The sequence below is a fragment of the Bos grunniens genome, chromosome 19 (assembly GCF_055505025.1).
Source record: "Bos grunniens cultivar Pamir isolate PY7600 chromosome 19, Bosgru_T2T1.0, whole genome shotgun sequence".
NCBI classification, from domain to species: domain Eukaryota; kingdom Metazoa; phylum Chordata; class Mammalia; order Artiodactyla; family Bovidae; genus Bos; species Bos grunniens.
In genome coordinates this window covers 20,309,223-20,330,175 of record NC_141183.1, presented here as the reverse complement: position 1 = coordinate 20,330,175, position 20,953 = coordinate 20,309,223, and the positions used below count along the sequence as shown (strand labels likewise).

Below are 20,953 nucleotides of genomic sequence, written 5' to 3'. Positions count from 1 at the left end.
ACAAGCCTATGGCCTTCTGGAGGCCCTCACAGGTGCACCCTCCACCCAGTTGATACAAATACAACATTTAAACCTACCACAGTAATCTGCACACTTAACCTGGACCTTCTACCCCAGACTCCTCTGGATGAAGGCTTACAGAGAGACTCACCATGGAAGCCAGCATCCTCTGTCCAGGCATCCGGCTGCACGACCACAACTGGGTGGGTACCCTGCACCCCCAGGAAGGAAAAAGCATTGAGGGTGTCAGAACAGAACTTTTGCAACAGTCACTTCACCACTTCTCAATGGTTTGCTGAAGCAGACTATACTCTGCAGATGACCACACAAATGAGGGAGAAGGGCACATGGTAAAAAGGAAGGGTCAGAGGGAAAGAGGGCTTCCCAGGTGGCTCGGTGGTAATGAATTCACTTGCCAACGCAGGACATGCAGGAGATCCATGTTTGATCCCTGGGTTGGGAAGATCCCCTAGAGGAAGAAATGGCAACCCAGTCTAGCACTCTTGCCTGGAGAATCTCTTGGACAGAGGAGCCTGGCGCGCTACAGACCATGAGGTCGAAGAGTTGCATCCAACTGAGCGACTGAGCATACATGCACACAGAGGGAAAGAGTATCCCCTGCTGCTGCTAAGTCACTTCAGTCGTGTCCGACTCTGTGTGACCCCATAGACAGCAGCCCACCAGGCTCCCCTGTCCCTGGGATTCTCCAGGCAAGAACACTGGAGTGGGTTGCCATTTCCTTCTCCAATGCATGAAAGTGAAAAGTGAAAGTGAAGTCGCTCAGTCGTGTCCAACCCGCAGCGACCCCATGGACTGCAGCCTACCAGGCTCCTCCGTCCATGGGATTTTCCAGGCAAGAGTACTGGAGTGGGATGCCATTGCCTTCTCCGAGTATCCCCTAGGTGTGCTAAATACCTGGAGCTAAATACCTTATCCCTTAGCGATAGAGTTTTCTGGCACAGGTACAAGGTCAGAGAAGGGTCAGGGTGAGGTAAGGCACCTGAGGGTACATTGGGGGGTTCCTAGGGACTCATGGGTTCTATCTTGCTCAATCTCAGGACAGGATACTATGTCCTTCCTGATAGGGCACCAAACACTTACCTGGTCTGGGGTGAATGATGAGGGTTCCTTCACCACAGAAGCCCCACACAGCTGCACCATCCACTCTAGTTGATCTAAACAGGACATTTAGACTCAAAATCACCATAGTAATCTACATTTACCTGAGCTCTCTACCCCATCCTCCTCTGGATGAAGGCTTACAGGAAAACTTCTCAGTCGGAGAGTCCGTGTTTTGCCACTCCAAACGGACAGAAAGGCCTTAAACTACAAATTCTAATTCTACAAAGTAAGTCAATTTGCCACTGATGTGCTACCTACTTTGCTTATCATTCCCATAAGGCCACTTGGTAGATAAGGTCAAAGTCTCTCAAATGAAACTCTTTGGAAGAAAAAAAAAAAAAAACCAAAGACCTAATTTCCACTAATTTGCTAAATTGCTGGCTAAGATACTGTGAAAAAAATACCCACCCGCCATCCCTCCTTCCTTGCCTAATTCTGTGTTGGTAATTGATAATCAAAACCACTGAGAGCACCATGCTTGGTGGTAATTACTGTAAATGTCAAGAGACGGGAAGATAATTCATTCAGTCAAGAAAAAAATACAAGTCACCCTGGACAGAAACTCAGCACATGGGTGGGGAAAGGCTGTCTACAGAGCTGGAATCAAATCACTTGGGGGAAGAAAAATCGGAAGAGATCATAGAAATATGCCACTTGGACCTGGAAAAATCAGCAGAACTGACCACTGTGGGTGGCTTCCAGGCAGCTTTAAGTTCTCTTTTCCATCAATCAGTCCATTTCTAGGGATTGCTGAGATGCTCCTTCTTGTTTGGCTGAGTACACTGAGGTCCATTAACTCACCTCCAAAATGACAGCTGCTAGAGACCCCGGTTCTCATTATATCAAAGTACAGAAACACTGAGAAAGCTCTGAGTGGCACTTGGAAACTTCATAAAAATCCAATCAGTAAGCAATAAAGACAAAAGCAAAATTACTTTGCCAGGTTCTGCTCATCTGGTCCTTGGGGGATTAGGAGGACCTGATCTCTGGGACAGAAGTGGGTACAGAGGCAAAGTGGGGTAGCCAGAGGGTAGCCTCTGTTTGGAAAAGAATGAACCAAATCTATACACACCTCAGGACCTCAGTGCTGCACAACTCCAGAGCTGAGCTCCACAGCACTTCTCAACATAACATTACATTCAGTATCGAATTTAATTAGAAAATGTTCATCAAGAGTCTTCCTCTGCTCTGGGCCTGCGTGGAGCCCCAGGCCCACAGGGCTTAGGCAGCTGCTGTGCTTTTGTCTCTGTTTCAAATAAAGATGGTTTAGGAGGAGCAGAATTCTTTCTTGACATTTACAAGCCTAAAAGGTATCTTCTCCCTAACTTATTATTTCCCCCTTTCTTAGACCAAAGGGCAGTAAAAGCAGCTCTATCCCACCGAGCACAGAGCATACTGTGTGCTAACTCTTCATTGCCTTCTAGTTCTAGCTCTTGAGAAGGGGCACTGGGCTAGTTCCCTGCCATAGGCGATTTAGGTGCAGTTTTGTCTAATGGGTGGTAGAGAAAGAGAATAACCTCTAGAATATTTCACCCACCTGAGGGAACCCCCATAAGGTGATGATGTAGCGGAAAGGTTGGTGCTGGATTCAGCAGTTCTCTTACCTGTGGGCATATTGGTAAAAGGTCCATAGCAACAGATTTCTAGGCCCTTGAAGATCTGGGAGAAAAGAGGGACAGAGGGGTGGAGAGAAAGAAACATTCATTGTAAAAGATACAGATTTTATAAAAAGCAATATAGAGGACTTAACCTGGTGGTCCAGTGGTTATGATGGCACTTCCAAAACAGCGGGCAAGGGTTCGGTCCCTGGTTGGGGAACTAAAATCCCACATGCCATGGAGGGCAACTTTCCCGCCAAAGCAATATAGAGACTCTCAAAAGTAAGAACTTTTCCTTTTCTTTAACACCTGATAATTTCTGCTGCTATTTTCCAGAGATAATCAGCCCAGTGTCCACAACACTGATGGATTTTAGAAGAATTTAAGTGCTATATGTATTTGATCTACTCTACAGACAGTCATTCATTGTCGTTCAAGGGCTGAGTATCCCACCTTGCTACCAATCAGGTTCAGGCTCTCCCCTGACCTGTGCAGGTAAACTATACTTCTTGTAAGATGAGAAGAAAAAAACTGGTCCTCCTTTATGTTTAAGAAAAGGCTTGGATGGCAAAAGATTCAAGTTATCATCTGAAGTTTGATGTCTATCCAGACTTGATAAGTCAGTACGAACTCTGACCCTAATTGCCAGAGAGGTTTATACTTATGTGTACATGCTCCTTTTCTTCTAGTCCCAGAACATCTGTTCCTGCCTTCACACTGCTCTTTGAATGGCCATTGTTCCTTCAGGCAACCCAAGCTGTCTTTAATCTGACAGTGAAGCCTGATTCTGCCTCTCTCCACTAAGCTGACTGCATAAATTTCAGGAGACACAGATCACACTGTAACTTGTAGATACCTCTTCTACTCACAGTACTCGACAGACTGTCCAAAAGAACTTTCTGTGATGGTGGAAATGTTCTATATTTGCTTTAATGAGTTACCTGTAGCTAAGGAGCACTTGAAATGTGATCAGGATGATTGAGGAACTGAACTTCCTATTTAATTTAGTTTTAGTTAATCACAATGTACACAGCTTCATGTGGCTGGTGGCGACTCTTTCCAGACAAGCAAATTCTTACACATGCTTTGGCATAGGTTCTTAGGGAAGGAATTAAGTATCATTTTTAAGAAAAAGTCGAAATTGTGCCAGTTGGCTGGATACATACGATTTTGGTAGCCTGTGTTCTCTCCTGACCCACCTTCTTTCTCTCCATTCCACGAAAACGAAAACTGTCTAGCCTAGAACTCACATGGCTTCAAGAGAGACTGGAGCAGAGAAAAATCAGGAAGCTAAAAACACATGATGGCCTTTTAGGAAATAGTCACCTCTCTCCTTCCTCCCCTCCCACTTTAACCTTAGCCAGAGGAATAAGGACAGACAGCAGGACAAGTCTGCTTCTGCTGTAAATGACAACCTCCATCTGTGCCATTCTTACTATCTCTACAAATAAACTGCATCCCAAACCTGTTGGAAGGACCTACATATTTATGATGCTAAAAGTTGTCTCCAGATGGCCAGTTGGAGCCAAGTGAAGTGAAGTGAAAGTCACTCAGTCGTGTCTGACTTGTTGGACCCCATGAACTATACAGTCCATGGAATTCTCCAGGCCAGAATACTGGAGTGGGTAGCTGTTCCCATTTCCAAAGGATCTTCCCAACTCAGGGATCGAACCCAGGTCTCCAACCCAGGTCTCCCACATTGCAGGTGGATTCTTTACCAGCTGAACCACGAGGGAAGCCCAAGAAAACTGGAGTGGGTAGCCTATCCCTTCTCCAGCGGATCTTCCTGACCCAGGAATCAACAGGGTTTCCTGCATTGCAGACGGATTCTTTACTAACCGAGCTACCAGGGAAGCCCGACTGGAGCCAAATGTTGCTGCAAATAGTACAAAAGATTAGGAATTCTAGTTCCTAATTCCATTCTGGATGTCAACATCCAGGCTGACATTCACTGATGAGGATGTCTAGTTATGAGATAGGAAATCTGAAATTTCACCTCTTCAAATACATTTCTCTTCCACAAGAAAACACTACGGTGACACTTGGTGTCTTATGAACGACATTACTTTGACCAGCATGTTCTGTCATTGCCATTACAAATGCAGGACAAAACTCCAAACGTTGGACTTTCCTTTTAAGGAAGGAAGAATCTGGTGCTGATTCTGCCTCGCATCCAGTGGAATAAAAACAACTGACTGGCTCACACAGAGCTGCCCTGGGGCCCAAGCAGGAGGAGAAACAGGGCAGCAACTTTTCTTGGCATCTGGAAGTTACTTGATAGACTCAAAGGGTGAGGGTACGCCAACCCCAAGGGTTTCTGAGCTCCAGGGCTTGATCTGTGCTCATCTCCCAAAGCAGTTTTCCTCAGAAAAGCATCTCTGTTGGCTCTCTCTCAAGTCCTATAAAGGAACAGGAGGTGCTCTGTATGGGGATGTTCTGAGATGCCCAGCGGTACACATTTGAAAAAGGAAGGAATGCAGACCAGGAGCATAAGTGCTCAGTGACCTGAGAGCAGCCAGCTCAGGCCTGACAGGCAGGTATGAAATCTCTTTTTTTTTGAAATCTCTTTTTTTTAAGTTGGAGTATAATTGCTTTACAAGGTTGTGTTAGTTTCTGCTGCACAATTACGTGAATCAGCTATATGTGTGTATATATATCCCCTCCCTCGTGAACCTTCCTCCCAATTCCCCAGCCCATTCCACCACTCTAGGTCATCAGAGGACTGAGCTGAGCTCCCTGCGCTATACAGCAGCTTCCCACTAGCTGTCTATTTCACAAATGGTAGTGTATATATGTCAATGCTACTGTCCCAGTTAATTTCCCCTTCCCCTTCCTGCACTGTGTCCACATGTCTGTTCCCTATGTTTGTATCTCTACTCCTGCCCTGCAAACAGGCTCAACAGTACCATTTTTCTAGATTCCATACATTTGCATTAATATACAATATTTCTTTTTCTCTTTCTGACTTCCCTCTATATGACAGACTCTAGGTCCATCCACATCACTACAAATGACCCAATTCCATTCCTTTTTATGGCTGAGTAATATTCCATTGTGTATACACACACCCAAAATCCTCTTTATCCATTCATTTATCGATTTGTAAATAGTGCTGCAATGAATACTGGGGTACATGTGTCTTTCTGAAGGTGTGAAATCTTGCCTGGACTTCTCCCTGAGAGAATGACATAATTTTGGCTTCATCATCCACAATGGTATGATCTGGGGAGGAAAGTCTGAATCTTCCTGGGCCTATAGTCTTTTATTTGTAAAGTTGTTAGAATAATTAATTTTCTTCCTGTATGAAACCTCCTATAACATGCCAGGAAACTATGGTGGTGTCATTAAGAGTCAGATTTGAGAGGGCGACTGCAGGGGTTCAGCTTCTAGTTGGGCTCACAACCAGCTGTGTGAGCTTGAGCAATATATTCAACCTCTTTGAGCCTTAATTTTCTCATCTATAAAATAGGCATAATTATAGTACATGCTTCGTAGAGTTGCTGTAAAATTCTTAATTAATTAGCAGTCCCTGGATATAGTGAACATGGCACAGATGTTGCTAATGATTTCACTTCCTCTTCTATGCTCCCCAGACAGCACTGGGTACACCCCCCTCACAACACTTACCACACTGCTGCAAAGAAACACCACTGCAAAGGAGAAAGTGCAAAGGTTTTAGATTCACATCTATCTCAAATGCCAGCTCTGCCATTTATCAGCTAAGATTTGCACCCTAGAAGGAAATCCAAATTACATAACTTCTCTAAACCTCTAAGCTCCCTCATTTATAAAACAGATAATACAGTTGGCCTACTGCCTTATTGGATCCAACAAGTTCTATGTCCAGATTTAATCAACTGTCAATGGAAAATATTTAAGAGAAAAAAAAAAAAATTTTTTTTTCTAGAAAGTTCCAAAAAGCAAACTTGAATTTGCTTTTTGACAACCATTTATATAGCATTTACACTGTACTAGATATTAGAAGTAATCTAGAGTTGATTTAGAGTATATGGGAAATGGAATTTCCTGGTAGTTCAGTGTTAACAATCTGCCTGCCAGTAGGAGGAACATGGGTTTGGTCCCTGCTCTGGGAAGATCCCACATGCCTTGAGGTAAACTATGCCTGGGTGCCACAGCTACTGAGCCTGTGCTCTAGAGCCCATGAGACTTAACTACTAAAGCATACATGCCCTAGAGCCCATGCTCTGCAAAAAGAGAAGTCACCAAATGAGAAAGTAGACCCTGCTCGCAGCAACTAGAGAAAGTCTGAGCACAGCAAACAAAGCAAAAATTTTAAAACAATATAAGGGAAGATATTATATGCAAATGCTGTATCATTTTTAAAAGGGACTTGAACATCCTTGGATTTTGGTTATCTTCAGGGTGTCCTGGTACCAATTCCCTAAGGGTATTGAGGAATGACTGTACTTATTTACTTTGTTGGCTTAGGAAAGCCAAAAAAAAAAAAAAACCCTATTATCAACGCACCTACTTGTTCCAGCAGTGTAAGGGACCATCTTATAAGGCCCCTTATAAGATGAATGAGACCATCTCCTTGAAGCGGGTCAGAATGCAGAGGAGTAGGTGGGCTTTTTGTCAACATGGGGGCGAAGGGCTTTACCTTCTTGTCCCGGGATTCTCTTGCTCGCTTTGGGCCTTGATGGTTTCTTCCATTGACAACATCTCCTCTGACTTCAAAATCATGCTGAAAGAAACCAAACCCAAACCACAAGGGTCAGAGAAAAAGCTTCCTTCAATGGAAACAGAGGAGATACGTAATATTTAAGGAATGTATTGCCAGGCAGTTTTGACCCCCTTCCCCAAATTCATCCTTATTGGTAGAATGAATGAAATGACCAGCATCTCAGCTGCTGAAATCAATTCACTGAAACAAATCTTTCTGGACAGAAACTAACAATTGGCTTTTCACCTCACTGGGACTCGACGTATTTTAATTTTCAACATCTATCTCCTCTCAAAACATTCACTTAGCATTTAGATTAAACTGCTAATGCTGGGCTATTTAAAGGTAACTGGAGAATTCCTGATCTTTTAAATCAATTTGTATTACCATCTAAAGAAGTAAGGGCTTATCAGGTTTCCCATTGAGAGATTTATAGTTAATGAAACCAAAATGATAAAGTATACATTTAATATACTGAAGAAAGAGGCTTTTCATAATCATATTTTGACTGGTCAAGGATGAGGAAATAAAGACTAATCAAATTGGAGAGGTTAGAGCTTTGGGGAGAATTTGGGGAAAAGAATGCTTAGAAATAATTCTTACTGAAACTCAGATTGTCAGGGACCACATTTGTTGCTAAGAGTATTACAAAGAAAAATAAAGTCATAAGTATAATCACAGGCTGTTATTAGGTGAAATAACTCTGGGACTTTCCTGTGGTCCAGTGGTTAAGACTCTGTGCTTCCAGTGCAGGGGGCACGGGTTCCATCCCAGCTGGGGAACTAAAATCTCAAATGCTGCATGGTTATGGTCAAAAAAAAAAAAAGAACTCTGAATATTTCCTGGTCATGTGAGTGAGAAGAGTCTAGTGATAAATATGTTATCTATTTGAACCCTGGTGGCTCAGAGGTTAAAGCGTCTGCCTCCAATGCGGGAGACCTGGGTTCCATCCCTGGGTCGGGAAGATCCCCTGGAGAAGGAAATGGTAACCCACTCCAGTATTCTTGCCTGGAGAATCCCAAGGACAGAGAAGCCTGGTAGGCTACAGTCCACGGGGTCGCAAAGAGTCGGACACAACCGAGCGACTTCACCTAAAATTAACAGTCCTTGTGGTACCGCTGTGCCTACTAACCCCTCTAACTGGGTGTCACACAACATAATTTCCCAAATCCATGCATCTGAAACAGAGCTCATGGGGCTTCCCTGGTGGTCCAGTGGTTAAGAATCTGCCTTGCAATGCTGGGGATACCAGTTCAGGAAGATCCTACATGCTTCTGGGCAACTAAGCCTGTGAGCCGCAAGTACTGAGCCTGCACCTTAGAGCCTGCAAGCCACAACAAGAGACGCTTACTGCAGTGAGAAGCCTGTGCACCAAAACTAGAGAGTAGCCCCTGCTCTCCTGCAACTAGAGAAAGGCTGCCTGCAGCAATGAAGACCCAGAGCAGCCGAAAATGAATAAATAAATAATTTTTAAAATAAATAAATAAAACAGAGCTCTTGATTCTAATCCTGCCTCTTACTCCTCCCCCTCCCAACATGCTCCTCCCTCATGTCTTCCTTATCTAATTAACATCACTAACATTCACTTCATTGTTCCTGACAATCAGAGTGAGTGAGTGAGTGAAGTCACTCAGTCCTGTCCGACTCTTTGCGACCCCATGGACTGTAGCCTGCCAGGGTCCTCCATCCATGGGATTCTCCAGGCAAGAATACTGAAGTGGGTTGCCATTTCCTTCTCCAGGAGATCTGCCCGACCCAGGGATTGAACCTGGGTCTCCCGCACTGTAGGCAGATGTTTTACCATCCTGACAATTGTATAAGAGGCGTGATCAAGACCATTCCCAAGAAAATGGAATGCAAAAAGGCAAAACGGTTGCCTGAGGAGGCCTTACAAACAGCTGAGAAAAGAAGAGAAGCTAAAGGCAGAGGAGAAAAGGAAAGATATACCCATCTAAATGCAGAATTCCAAAGAATAGCAAGGAGAGGTAAGAAAGCCTTCTTCAGTGATCAATGCAAAATAGAGGAAAACAATAGAATGGGAAAGACTAGAGATCTCTTCAAGAAAATTAGAGATACCAAGGGAACATTTCATGCGAAGATGGGCTCAATAAAGGAGAGAAACAATATGGACCTAACAGAAGCAGAAGATATTAAGAAGAGGTGGCAAGAATACACAGAAGAACTGTACAAAAAAGATCTTCACGACCAAGATAATCACGATGGTGTGATCACTCACCTAGAGCCAGACATCCTGGAATGTGAGGTCAAGTGGGCCTTAGGAAGCATCACTATGAACAAAGCTAGTGGAGGTGATGGAATTCCAGTTGAGCTATTTCAAATCCTAAAAGATGATGCCATGAAAGCGCTCACTCAATATGCCAACAAATTTGAAAAACTCAGCAGTGGCCACAGGACTGGAAAAGGTCAGTTTTCATTCCAATCCCAAAGAAAGGCAATGCCAAATGTTCACATTACCGCACAATTGCACTCATCTCACACGCTAGCAAAGAAATGCTCAAAATTCTCCAAGCGAGGCTTCAACAGTACATGAACTGAGAACTTCCCAGACGTTCAAACTCGATTTAGAAAAGGCAGAGGAAACAGAGTTCAAATTACCAACATTCAAAAAAAGAAGCTCACATTCATTGGATCATAGCAAAAAGCAAGAGAGTTCCAGAAAAACATCTACTTCTGCTTTACTGACTATGCCAAAGCCTTTGACTGTGTGGATCACAACAAACTGTGGAAAATTCTTAAAGAGATGGGAATACCAGACCGCCTAACCTGCCTCCTGAGAAATCTGTATGCAAGTCAAGAAGCAAGAGTTAGAACTAGGTACGGAACAAAGACCTGGTTCCAAATTGGGAAAGAAGTACATCAAGGCTGTATACTGTCACCCTGCTTATTTAACTTATAGGCTGTATACTGTCACCCTGCTTATTTAACTTACATGCAGAGTATGTCATGAGAAATGCTGGGCTGGATGAAGCACAAGCTGGAATCAAGATTGCCGGGAGAAATATCAATAACCTCAGATATGCAGATGACACCACCCTTATGGCAGAAAGTGAAGAAGAACTAAAGAGGCTCTTGATGAAAATGAAAGAGGAGAGTGAAAAAGCTGGCTTAAAACTCAACATTCAAAAAACAAAGATCATGGTATCTGGTCCATCACTTCATGGCAAATAGATAAGGAAACAGTTGACAAATTTTATTTTCTTAGGCTCCAAAACCACTGCAGATGGTGACTGCAGCCATGAAATTAAAAGATGCTTGCCCCTGGAAGAAAAGCTATGACCAATCTAGACAGCATATTAAAAAGCAGAGACATTACTTTGCCGATAAAGGTTCATCTAGTCAAAGCTATGGTTTTTCCAGTAGTCATGTATGGATGTGAGAGTTGGACCATAAAGAAAGCTGAGCACGGAAGAACTGATGCTTTTGAATTGTAGTGTTGGAGAAAACTCTTGACAGTCCCCTGGACTACAAGGAGATCCAAACAGTCCATCCTAAATGAAATCAGTCCTGAATATTCATTGGATGGACTGATGCTGAAGCTGAAACTGAAACTCCAATACTTTGGCCACCTGATGCAAAGAACTGACTCACTGGAAAAGACCCTGATGCCGGGAAAGCTTGAAGGCAGGAGGAGAAGGGGATGACAGAGGATGAGATGGCTGGATGGCATCACCGACTCAATGCACATGAGTCTGAGCAAGCTCCAGGAGTTGGTGATGGACAGGGAAGCCTGGCCTGCTGCAGTCCATGGGGTGGCAAAAAGTTGGACATGACTGAGCGACTGAATTGAACATCCACTTCATTGTTCAGGACAAAAATTTAGCATTACCTTCTCAATTCCTTTCTTTACCCTATCCTCCAATTTAACGTATTAGTAAGTCTTATTTCCAACCATCGCAAACTAAACTCTCTTACCATTTCCAGGCCTCATTACTGTACAGATAACATTCAAACTCTTTACCATGACTCACACCAAATCTGGCCCTTGTCTATGACCTTCTCCAACCTCTTGTCTAAACTCAGCTGCCTACATAAGATTCACCAACTCCCCAGCTATACCGGCCCATTTTTCTTTCTTTTTTAAAATATTTATTTGGCTGCACTGGGTCCTAGTTGCAGCACACAGGACCTACAATCTTCAGCTGCAGCATGTGAACTCTTAGTTGCAGCATGTGAGATCCAGTTCCCTGACCGAGGACTGAACCTGGGCCCCTTGCATTGGTAGAGCAGAGTCTTAGCCACTGGACCACCAGAGAAGTTCCTCCCTGGCCTGTTTTCTTTAGCAAATCAAGCTCATTCCTTTCTTAAGACCTTTATGTATGCTATCCTCTGCCTATAACATTTGTTCCCTACATTTTTCAAGGCCAATTCTTTCTTGTTTCTTAGGTCTCAGCTCAAGCTTTTCAGAAAGCTTCCTGGGTCTCTTTACCTAAATATTAATAGTTAACCTCTGTCCCCAGTCAACTGCCAGTCTGTTGTTCTGTATATTTCTTCATAGTGTTTATTGATATTTAAACACATCTTTATTTATTTATCTACTTATTTTTATTTATCTTATTTATTATGTATCTCCCACCCCCCAATGAACATTCATCCCACCAGAGCAGAGGCCTATCAGTCTTGCTTTCTGCTGTATTCCTGGTGCCCAGCAGATAGTAGGCTCCCAATAATGTCATTGAAAAGTTAAAACCAACAGAAATGTCAATTAATTATGAATATATTGAATAGTGCATAATAGTTTAAAACTTTTTTGGTAATTTTATTTTGCCTGATCTGTTGTCACCAGCAGCTCTAAGATGGTTGTGCTAAAATTATTCCTCCTCCTACGCTCTACCTTATTTACCTTTCACTGTTCTCTGTATCAAAGAGTAAAATCTCTTTGAAGGAATCAGATTTCTAAACAGACACATTTGCATGTTAATATGAAGGATTGTTCTTCAACTGTGAATGAGTTTTCTACAAAACTCATTTCTACAAGTATGTGTGTAAGATTTACGTGGGCCTGTTTCTCCTGCTTATGAATCTTTGTTTGCTACTTTATAAATTCCTTTTCTTTTCTCTGAGGAAAGGATTGTTTCTATTGAAACAAACAAGTGAGAACACAGAATTGTCTAGTTTGCTCTGCATAACTCTTTTTTTTTCTTTTTTGGGGGCTGCACTGGGTCTTCACTGCAGTGCGTGGGCTTTCTCTAGTTGCAGTGTGCAGGCTTAGTTGCCCAGTGGAATATGGGATCTTAGTTCCCCAACCAGGGATTGAATCTGCATTGCCTGCATTGGAAAGCAAATTCTTAACCACTAGATCACCAGAGAAATCCCTGCATAACTCTTGATGATCCATATTGTCAAAGAAAATCTTTAGAAAGTAGTGCAAGGCAGGAAGCAGATAAATTTTTGGTGACTGTATGACTCAATGGTATAAAGTCTCTTTGATTAGTTTGTAAAACAGAGTACCTACCTCATCCAGCATCTTTCTTTCTTTAATAGACTGGGTGACCCCTGAAGAGATCATAGAAAAGACAGGTTACACAAGAGCAGAAGATCTCCCTTCATGGAGGTGGATGGTGAAGTGATTCACATAAGACTGTGGGAGAAATAACACTGAACAGTGATCCTCTCTTTGTAAAACCACAGCTCCTTAATAGACTTCCTTCTAGAGAGACCACTGATGCTTAATTTAACATTATAAAAGTGCTTGCTACATGTGGATTTCTGCCTACAATTAAATAAATCCCTAGATTTTATGCTTAACATTGCCAGGAGCAGATTAGGTCCTATTAGTTATCAAAAGAAAAACATTTCCCCCCACACCACCAGCGTATCTGAACAAAGACATATGCACTAAAGATAAAACTTAGTTCAGTGTTACCATTAAAGACCTTTCCTTAATTCAGATTCAACATCAGCAAAAACCTTAGGTGTTAAAATGTTAGGTGTCAAAATGCAATTTGGAGGTGTTAAAGGGAGGAGGGGAGAAATTATACGGTACTTACAAAAATAGCTAACTACCCATTTTCCTCCTGCAATTCCCAGGAAATATTTCAGTGTCCGTTCACACACAAACTCAGGATCTGCAAAATGGAAAACATCCAAAGGATTAGAAGTTTAAAACACAATTAGGAAAGGCTGCCATTAAGAAGCTGAAGCACCCCAGGCTCCTTACACTACTTGAGATCAGTCTAGATGGATGATTCCAACACCTCTGGTGATAGACTCAGAGGCTGAAAGCACTTGTAATTCTAACCAGCCAGTGTGGATCTTTGGAAGTTTGGAAAAGGCTGATAGGAAGGCAAGACCACGGGAAATGTCAGCCCTATTTTCTAGATGCCAAGGCCAGTTAAAGGTGTCTGTCATTGTGCTCAACGAATCACCCATGTTGGTAGTATTGATATGTGTGGACGGGGAGGATCTGTTTTACTAGATGGTACATGTGAAAAAAGAAAAAAGTATTATTGAAATCCTAAATTTGAAATGTCAATGTAAGCAATGAATTTTCACCTCTAGAACTTCTACTTGGGGAATCCTAACCCTAATTCCTAATTCCCCTGCAAGTGACCAAAAAAAAAAGTATTTTCATAGTTTTCCTCTTTTCAACTTAAGTATTTTAGAAAGCAGCTGAAGAATCGCTTCTGTTTATTTTTTTGTGTTTTAAAGGCCCCTGTGAAGGACTAAGGTAACTCAGGAAAGAACACTTAGTTTTAAACAGGAGAAATGTATTTAACTAAATCCTGAACACAGCAGGCCATCTGCCGGGAGTAGCAACTGCTGTTCTTCCTAACTGAATTCTTCACAAATTAAAAAAAAAATCTCTGCCCCTCACCCCCACCCCCTCACCCCTGCCCACACACAATTTTTAAAGCTTTTTGTTTAACTGCTGTGAAGGTTGATTTAATAATATGTTTTAAACCCAGAAATTTTAGGTCATTTCTAGTTTAAAAGCAACAAATGTATTACTGCCTTTAGGTTTAAAGACTTGAACCGCTTTCAATGTAATTTGCATTTTAAAGTTTTCTTTTCACCTATCAGCAGCCTTGATCCAAACCTATAGCTTAAGATATATTCAAGTTTAAAGATATTCATCTCTAAAACAGTACTTAGTTCATGGTACCTTGTTGTCTGGTTCCTGTGAGCATTATCCTCTGTCCCTGTGGTACAATCGTAATACAGTAGAAACCAAAGCTCTTACAGAAGTTTTAAGGCAATGTGTCCCGGCCAAGGAGTCTTGACCCCACGCTCAAGAACCTACAGTTGTATGAACAGAAAACCCGAGAGGACTAGAGAATCCGTTTTGTTAGGCAGTTTTTAAGAGGTGTGCTTCAACCTGCATCTTCTGTTTGCCACAGGAACCCGTCTTTGCTTTCTAGAGCCCATGAGTGAGCCTAACTCCTTCTCCAGACAACGATTCTTCAGATATTTGAAGACACTTGTCTTGTTTCCTTAGGTCTTCTTATTTCTTCATTTCTTCTTCAAATGACATTGCTCTGAATTCCCTTTCCCCATTCCCTTCATCTACCTCTGGATAAACTGTTGTCAGGGACCAGTGTGAAAAGAAAGCATGGTGCTCAAAACAGAGCATGTATCTTCCAGAGCTCGCTTTAGAGGGGGTGGGGTTGTGTGTGTGCGGGGGGTGTCAGGATCATCACCTCACTTGCTCTGGTGTTAGGGTTGTATCAGTAAGGCCCAATTTCAAACGAGCTTTGTTAGTGGCCCTGAAATGTTTACTCAGATTTACCTTACAGTCAACTAAAAGCCTCTGAGGTCTCCCTTGTCATCACATAAGTGGAACTTAAGATTTTAAAAGGGGAAGGTGTTGGACAAATGAATTTTTCCTTTCTTTTTTCTTTTTCATATGCTAGGCTATCTCAGAGCAATAACTGGACTTGTTTCCTGAAAAACTCTCAACCACACTGAAACTAGAGTTGGAGTGGAGTGAGGACATGGAGTGGACATGGAGCCAGGGTTTCCAACCACCTAGATTTTGAATAAGTAGATTTCACTTCTACTCATTCCCCTCTTTGCCCCATGTGTTTCTCTAGGACTTGGGCTCTGTCCTACCCAAAAAGCCCTCACACAGTGTAGTCCAGGCAGGGTAGACTAGAAGTGATTCATCGTTCTGGCTTATCACTCTCCAATATTAACCCAAAATAAAAGAGGTTCAGTTCAGTTCAGTTCAGTCGCTCAGTCGTGTCTGACTCTTTGCGACCCCATCAATCGCAGCACGCCAGGCCTCCCTGTCCATCACCAACTCCCGGAGATCACTCAGACTCACGTCCATCGAGTCAGTGATGCTATCCAGCCATCTCATCTTCTGTCGTCCCCTTCTCCTCCTGCCCCCAATCCCTCCCAGCATCAGAGTCTTTTCCAATGAGTCAACTCTTTGCATGAGGTGGCCAAAGTACTGGAGTTTCAGCTTTAGCATCATTCCTTCCAAAGAAATCCCAGGGCTGATCTCCTTCAGAATGGACTGGTTGGATCTCCTTGCAGTCCAAGGGACTCTCAAGAGTATTGTCCAACACCACAGTTCAAAAGAGGTTCAGGAAGTAGCAAAACTTATTATTTTTCTTTCATCAGGTAACAACTTACTGACTATTGGAAGAGGATCATTCATGCTATGCTTAACAAATACTCCCATTTCTTCATGTAGCTTTACACAACAGATATAGCATATTCTGTAAGGGCTCTTGGTATACCTGTTTTCATAATGACATGAGTAGTCTCTTCAGTAATTAGATTAGTTAAAGTGACGTGATGTTTTCTGGCAAATTTCTGCACAAGCATCTGAAACCAAACCAAATATTACATTATAATAAATTACCTCTAGTACACAGCTTGAGAATTAGTTATCCCAGTTTTGAATTTCCATTTTTTCTCATAAAAAGTACACCCTTTTTATTCTAAATGAAGTCTGAAAATAAGTAGTAATTTAATAAAAATTATGTACAAATCAGAGGAAGAAATTCTGATGTAGTCTGTGCTAGCAGACATAGAATTATAACCAAAGATTCAAAATAATATTAATTTTCCCTTTAATAACAGATATGAAGATATCATTTGATTCCCTAAGACAGTTTCTTTGTGGAGTGACACCCTTTTATACTATAATTTAGATTTATGAGTCTATACTTTATAAACTGAGGGGTAACTAGCCTATACAAAAAGTTATGCTCAGATAAGTGGCTTATAAAGAACTAGATTCACCCTGGTGACAGTTTCAAAACAGTCAACTCAAGATGCTTCTAAAGGTTAGTACAAATCTATCAATTCCTCTTAAGGAGAAGGATTGGAAGAAACACACACTCTCCTCAAAAGAAATCTAGAGCCTTTGAGCTATTATCTAGCGACCAAATAAAAAAATCAATAGGCAGTAAAAGAAATTAACCAGATCCATTATGGACACAGCTGACGTAATTAGCAGCTACTGCTTGGTAAATAATTTTGTTTACTAAGGGTCATCATTGACTAGCCATCACCACCCACGCCAGTATTTATGGGTGCCACGAGACTGCAATGGAGGCCCAGCAACTTTCTTTCATGATGCCTCACTCCATACTGCCACAGGGCACTGAAAAAGACAAGCTGGAGAAGTTAATGATATCCTCCCCCTTTTCCCACTGCCCTCTGCCAGGATCATTAGCAATTCTGAACTGATTAATTGCTGAAATCCCAGCCTTGAAACAGTGTTCAGTTAGAAGAGCAACTGCTGAAAAGATCATCTTAATATGGGCTTCAGAATTAATCATGTGTAATACAGTCAGAAGCTTTCATAATAAATTTACTACACTTCAGCAAGTCTGAATAGAGCTGAAAAGTTTTCCTCTTTGCTTGTTTAAAGACAACAGTACCCAAGCCACTTAGAATCTAATATGCAGTTCAGGATTGCCCAGGGCAAGAAAGATTACATCATTTTAGCCTCCTGTGAAAAGCTGATCTCACAAAACAAAGGAATAAGAAATGCTAATTTTCAACGAATAAATGAGAATTTTAAATGTGTTGGCAAAAGACTAAAAGCAACATTATCAGACATACGTATGAATTTTTAGAGCAAACAGCTATTCTGGGCACATGGTTATGAGGTGAGACTTCTTGCATTATTGATGAGATTCACTGTCTCTACTAGGGCAGTCATAGCTTACTTTTTGCCATTTTGGTAGTGAGACACATCTGGCCACAGAGATCAGGTGGAGCTGCTAACCTATCAACAAGCTAGGATGAGAAATGGCTTCTATCCCAGGAAGGATATATCAAGACAGATATTTAAGAATGAGTGTGTGCATGCTAAGTTGCCTCAGTTGTGTCCGACTCTTTGTGACCCTATGGACTATAGCTCGCCAGGTTCCTCTGTCCATGTGATTCTCCAGGCAAGAATACTAGAGTGGGTTGCCATGCCCTCCTCCAGGGGATCTTCCTGATCCAGGGATTGAACCTGAATCTCTGATGCGTCCTATATTGACAGGTGGGTTCTTTACCATGAATGCCTCCTGGGAGGCCTCATTTAAGAATGAGTGAATCATTTCTCTGCATGCAATAAATGACATCCACTATTGAATCTTTTCAATAGTGAAAATAGCTGAAGCTCCAATACTTTGGCCACCTGATGTGAAGAACTGACTCATTAGAAAAGACTCTGATGCTGGAAAAGATTGAGGGCAGGAAGAGAAGAGGACAGCAGAGGATGAAATGGTTGGATGGTATCACTGATTCAATGGACACGAGTTTGAGCAAACTCCGGGTGATAGTGAAGTGTCCTAGCGTAGCCTGGTGTGCTGCAATCCATGGAGTTGCAGTCGGACATGACTAAGAACTCAACAACAACAACAAAGAATAGTCAAATTCATAGAGACAGAAAGTAGAATGGTGATGCCAGGGGGATTGAGGTGTTATTGTGTAATAGGTATAGAGTTTTAGTTTTGCAAGATGAACAAACTTCTGGAGATTGGTTGCACAACAATGCGATAAACTTAACACTAACAGAACTATACACTTAAAAATGGTTAAGAAGGTAAATTTCATGTTGTGTGTATTCTATCATAATAGAATCTCAACATAACAACATCAAAACAATGTAATAAGCCAGGATAAAAATAAATAAGCAATCGAAAAATGCTACTATCTGATGATGTGCTTAGAATCAGCTGAAATTTAATCATGCTGGTAAGTTCACTCAAGGTAGGAAAAAGATGCCTTATACTTACTTGTTTTTTTCAATAGAAAGAAAATTAAAATTAAAAAAGCTCTGTATCATACTCAACACTCTAACCTTTCTGCTAATATTTAATAACTATTTCCTTTAGTAAATATATACAAAAGTAACTCATGCTATAGTTTTATCTAGGTATGAATTTTTAGAAATTAGTAATGGAAATTAAATTACATAGAAATGAGCTTGTTGGCTAGATTTCTTCCTATAGGTTATTTACAGTTAATACCCATTTAAAACCATCTGCAGAATGTTAATGAAGGCTTGGTCATTAGGGAAACACATCTGGAGACACTCACAAGTTCTTTTGGGGTCAAGCCTGATGCCACCATAGAAAGTCTTTTCTTGCTTCTTTCTGTTGAAGATATCACTTCTGGCTTCTCTTTGCTCATACTTTCTTCCCTCAGGTTACAACGTGTAGTATTAGTAATGTGAGCAGCAGCTGGATTCTTGGTAGTTTCTTCTACTCGAAATTGGGATAATTTCAGTGCAGAGGCTGAGGGTGGCATGCTGTGAACATGAGCTGGCTCTGCGGCTCTGTCTTCAGAGGGATCAGACTCGGGTTCATGAGAGAAGAGGCTGATTCCAGATTTCAGGTAAGGGGTTCCCTCTGGAAGGAATGAAGAAAGAAGTTTAATCTATATGGCCATGTATCTTAAATTATAACATCTAGTCTGCTAAGAATTAAAAAGATTAAGTTAGTTAAGAGAAAAATGGGTACATTAATAACACCTGGTAGATGTGCCAAGTGACAATTTTCTAAAGGAAATCTGGCACGACGTGCAAAAGCTTTGTGTGTTTATACTTGCAGTCAACAATTCTAGTTTTAGAAATGTATCCTAAAGACATTAAAGAGGTCTGCACAAGTGTAGTCATGGGAAGGTTCACTGCAACAATGTTTATAACAGTAAAGTTTTAGAAACAAACTAAATGTCCAATAATGAGATTTAAAAAATCATGCCACATCCATCACAATGGAGTCCTTACTCATCACATATTCCATTGAATTACAATAAAATGGAGAAATGTACACACGCACCTTCATTGTAGAATTATTCACAATAGCCAAGAGGTAGAAGCAACCCAAATGTCTCAATGGATAAATGACTAAAGAAAATGTGATACAAACACACAGTTTTTTTGTTTGTTAGTTGTGTTAATTTTTTTTTAGTTCGTCTTGGCCATGCTGCTTGACATGTGGGATCCCAGTTCCCTGACCAGGGATAGAACTCGAACACCTTGCATTGGAAGCATGGAGTCTTAACCACTGGACTGCCAGAGAAGTCCCTCACACAGTGGTTTTTAAAGAAAATCCTGTCACATGCTACAAACATGGATGAATGCTGAAGACAGTATACTAAATGAAAGTCAGTCACAAAAGGATAGATACTGCATGATTCCATTTGTATGAGCTATCTAGAATAGCTAAACTCTTAGAAAGTAAAATGCTGACTCCCAGAGAATGGGGGGAGGGAGAAAAGGGAGTTGCTATTTAATGGGTACAGAATTTGTTTTACAAGATGAAAAATTTTAGAGATCTACTGCATAATAATGGGAGTATACTTAACATTGCTGAGCTCTTAAAAATGGTTGAGGTAAATTTTATGTATTTTTACCACAATTAAAGATAAACTTAAAAATTTTTAAAGATACCATTTTTTTTTAAAGGAATTATGTTTATTTATTTATTTATGGTTGTGCTGGGTCTTCATTGCCGCTTGGGCTTTTCTCTGTTTGCTGTGAATGGGGGCTACTGTTGTGGTTCCTGGGCTCTAGAGGACAGGCCCAATAACCGGTAAAAAGGCTTAGTTCCCCTGAGGCATGTAGGATCTTCCCAGACCAGGGACTGAACCCATGTCTCCTGCACTGGCAGACAAATTCTTTACCAAACCACCAGGGAAGTCTAAGATACCATTGATTTTTAAGATGCTACCTTATTTCAGTCTTAACATGAAATATGTTTGTATCTTAAGAATCCCTTAGATGCAATATTATAAAGCCTGCTTTCTATAATTTCTGTCATTTATCTATTTTAGTTCTTAGGGGATGGTTTTGATTCAAATGTATACTTCAAAAAAGTTTTTATCTTATATTGGGATATAGTTGACTTACAACATTGTATTAGTTTCAGGTATACAGAAAAGTGTTTCAGTTATAAGCAAATGTATACTTTAATCTTTGGACTGTTTGTGAAGATTTTGGCACTGCCTATATCAGTGAAACTTAAAAAAAATACAAATAGTTGACTAAAAACAATCAAAATGTTTTTAAATAAAAAAAAACACATGCTATATTAAAGATGGCAAAGAAATACTGATCATGATTTTTTATTAAAAA

At 41.2% G+C, this 20,953-nt stretch overlaps 1 protein-coding gene across 14 annotated transcripts in view; it reads right to left on the bottom strand.

Moving 5' to 3' along the window:
- BRCA1 (BRCA1 DNA repair associated) overlaps window positions 1-20,953 on the bottom strand; it is a 72,154-nt gene that overhangs the window by 1,962 nt on the left and 49,239 nt on the right. For all 14 annotated transcript variants that reach the window (XM_086357511.1, XM_086357520.1, XM_086357513.1 and 11 more), the window contains 8 exons: window positions 18,916-19,226; window positions 16,110-16,197; window positions 13,413-13,490; window positions 12,878-12,918; window positions 7,342-7,425; window positions 2,727-2,781; window positions 1,102-1,175; window positions 152-212 (listed from right to left, as the gene is read on the bottom strand). In XM_086357511.1, the coding sequence (XP_086213637.1) occupies window positions 152-212; window positions 1,102-1,175; window positions 2,727-2,781; window positions 7,342-7,425; window positions 12,878-12,918; window positions 13,413-13,490; window positions 16,110-16,197; window positions 18,916-19,226 (792 nt within the window). The remainder of the gene's footprint in view (window positions 1-151; window positions 213-1,101; window positions 1,176-2,726; window positions 2,782-7,341; window positions 7,426-12,877; window positions 12,919-13,412; window positions 13,491-16,109; window positions 16,198-18,915; window positions 19,227-20,953) is intronic.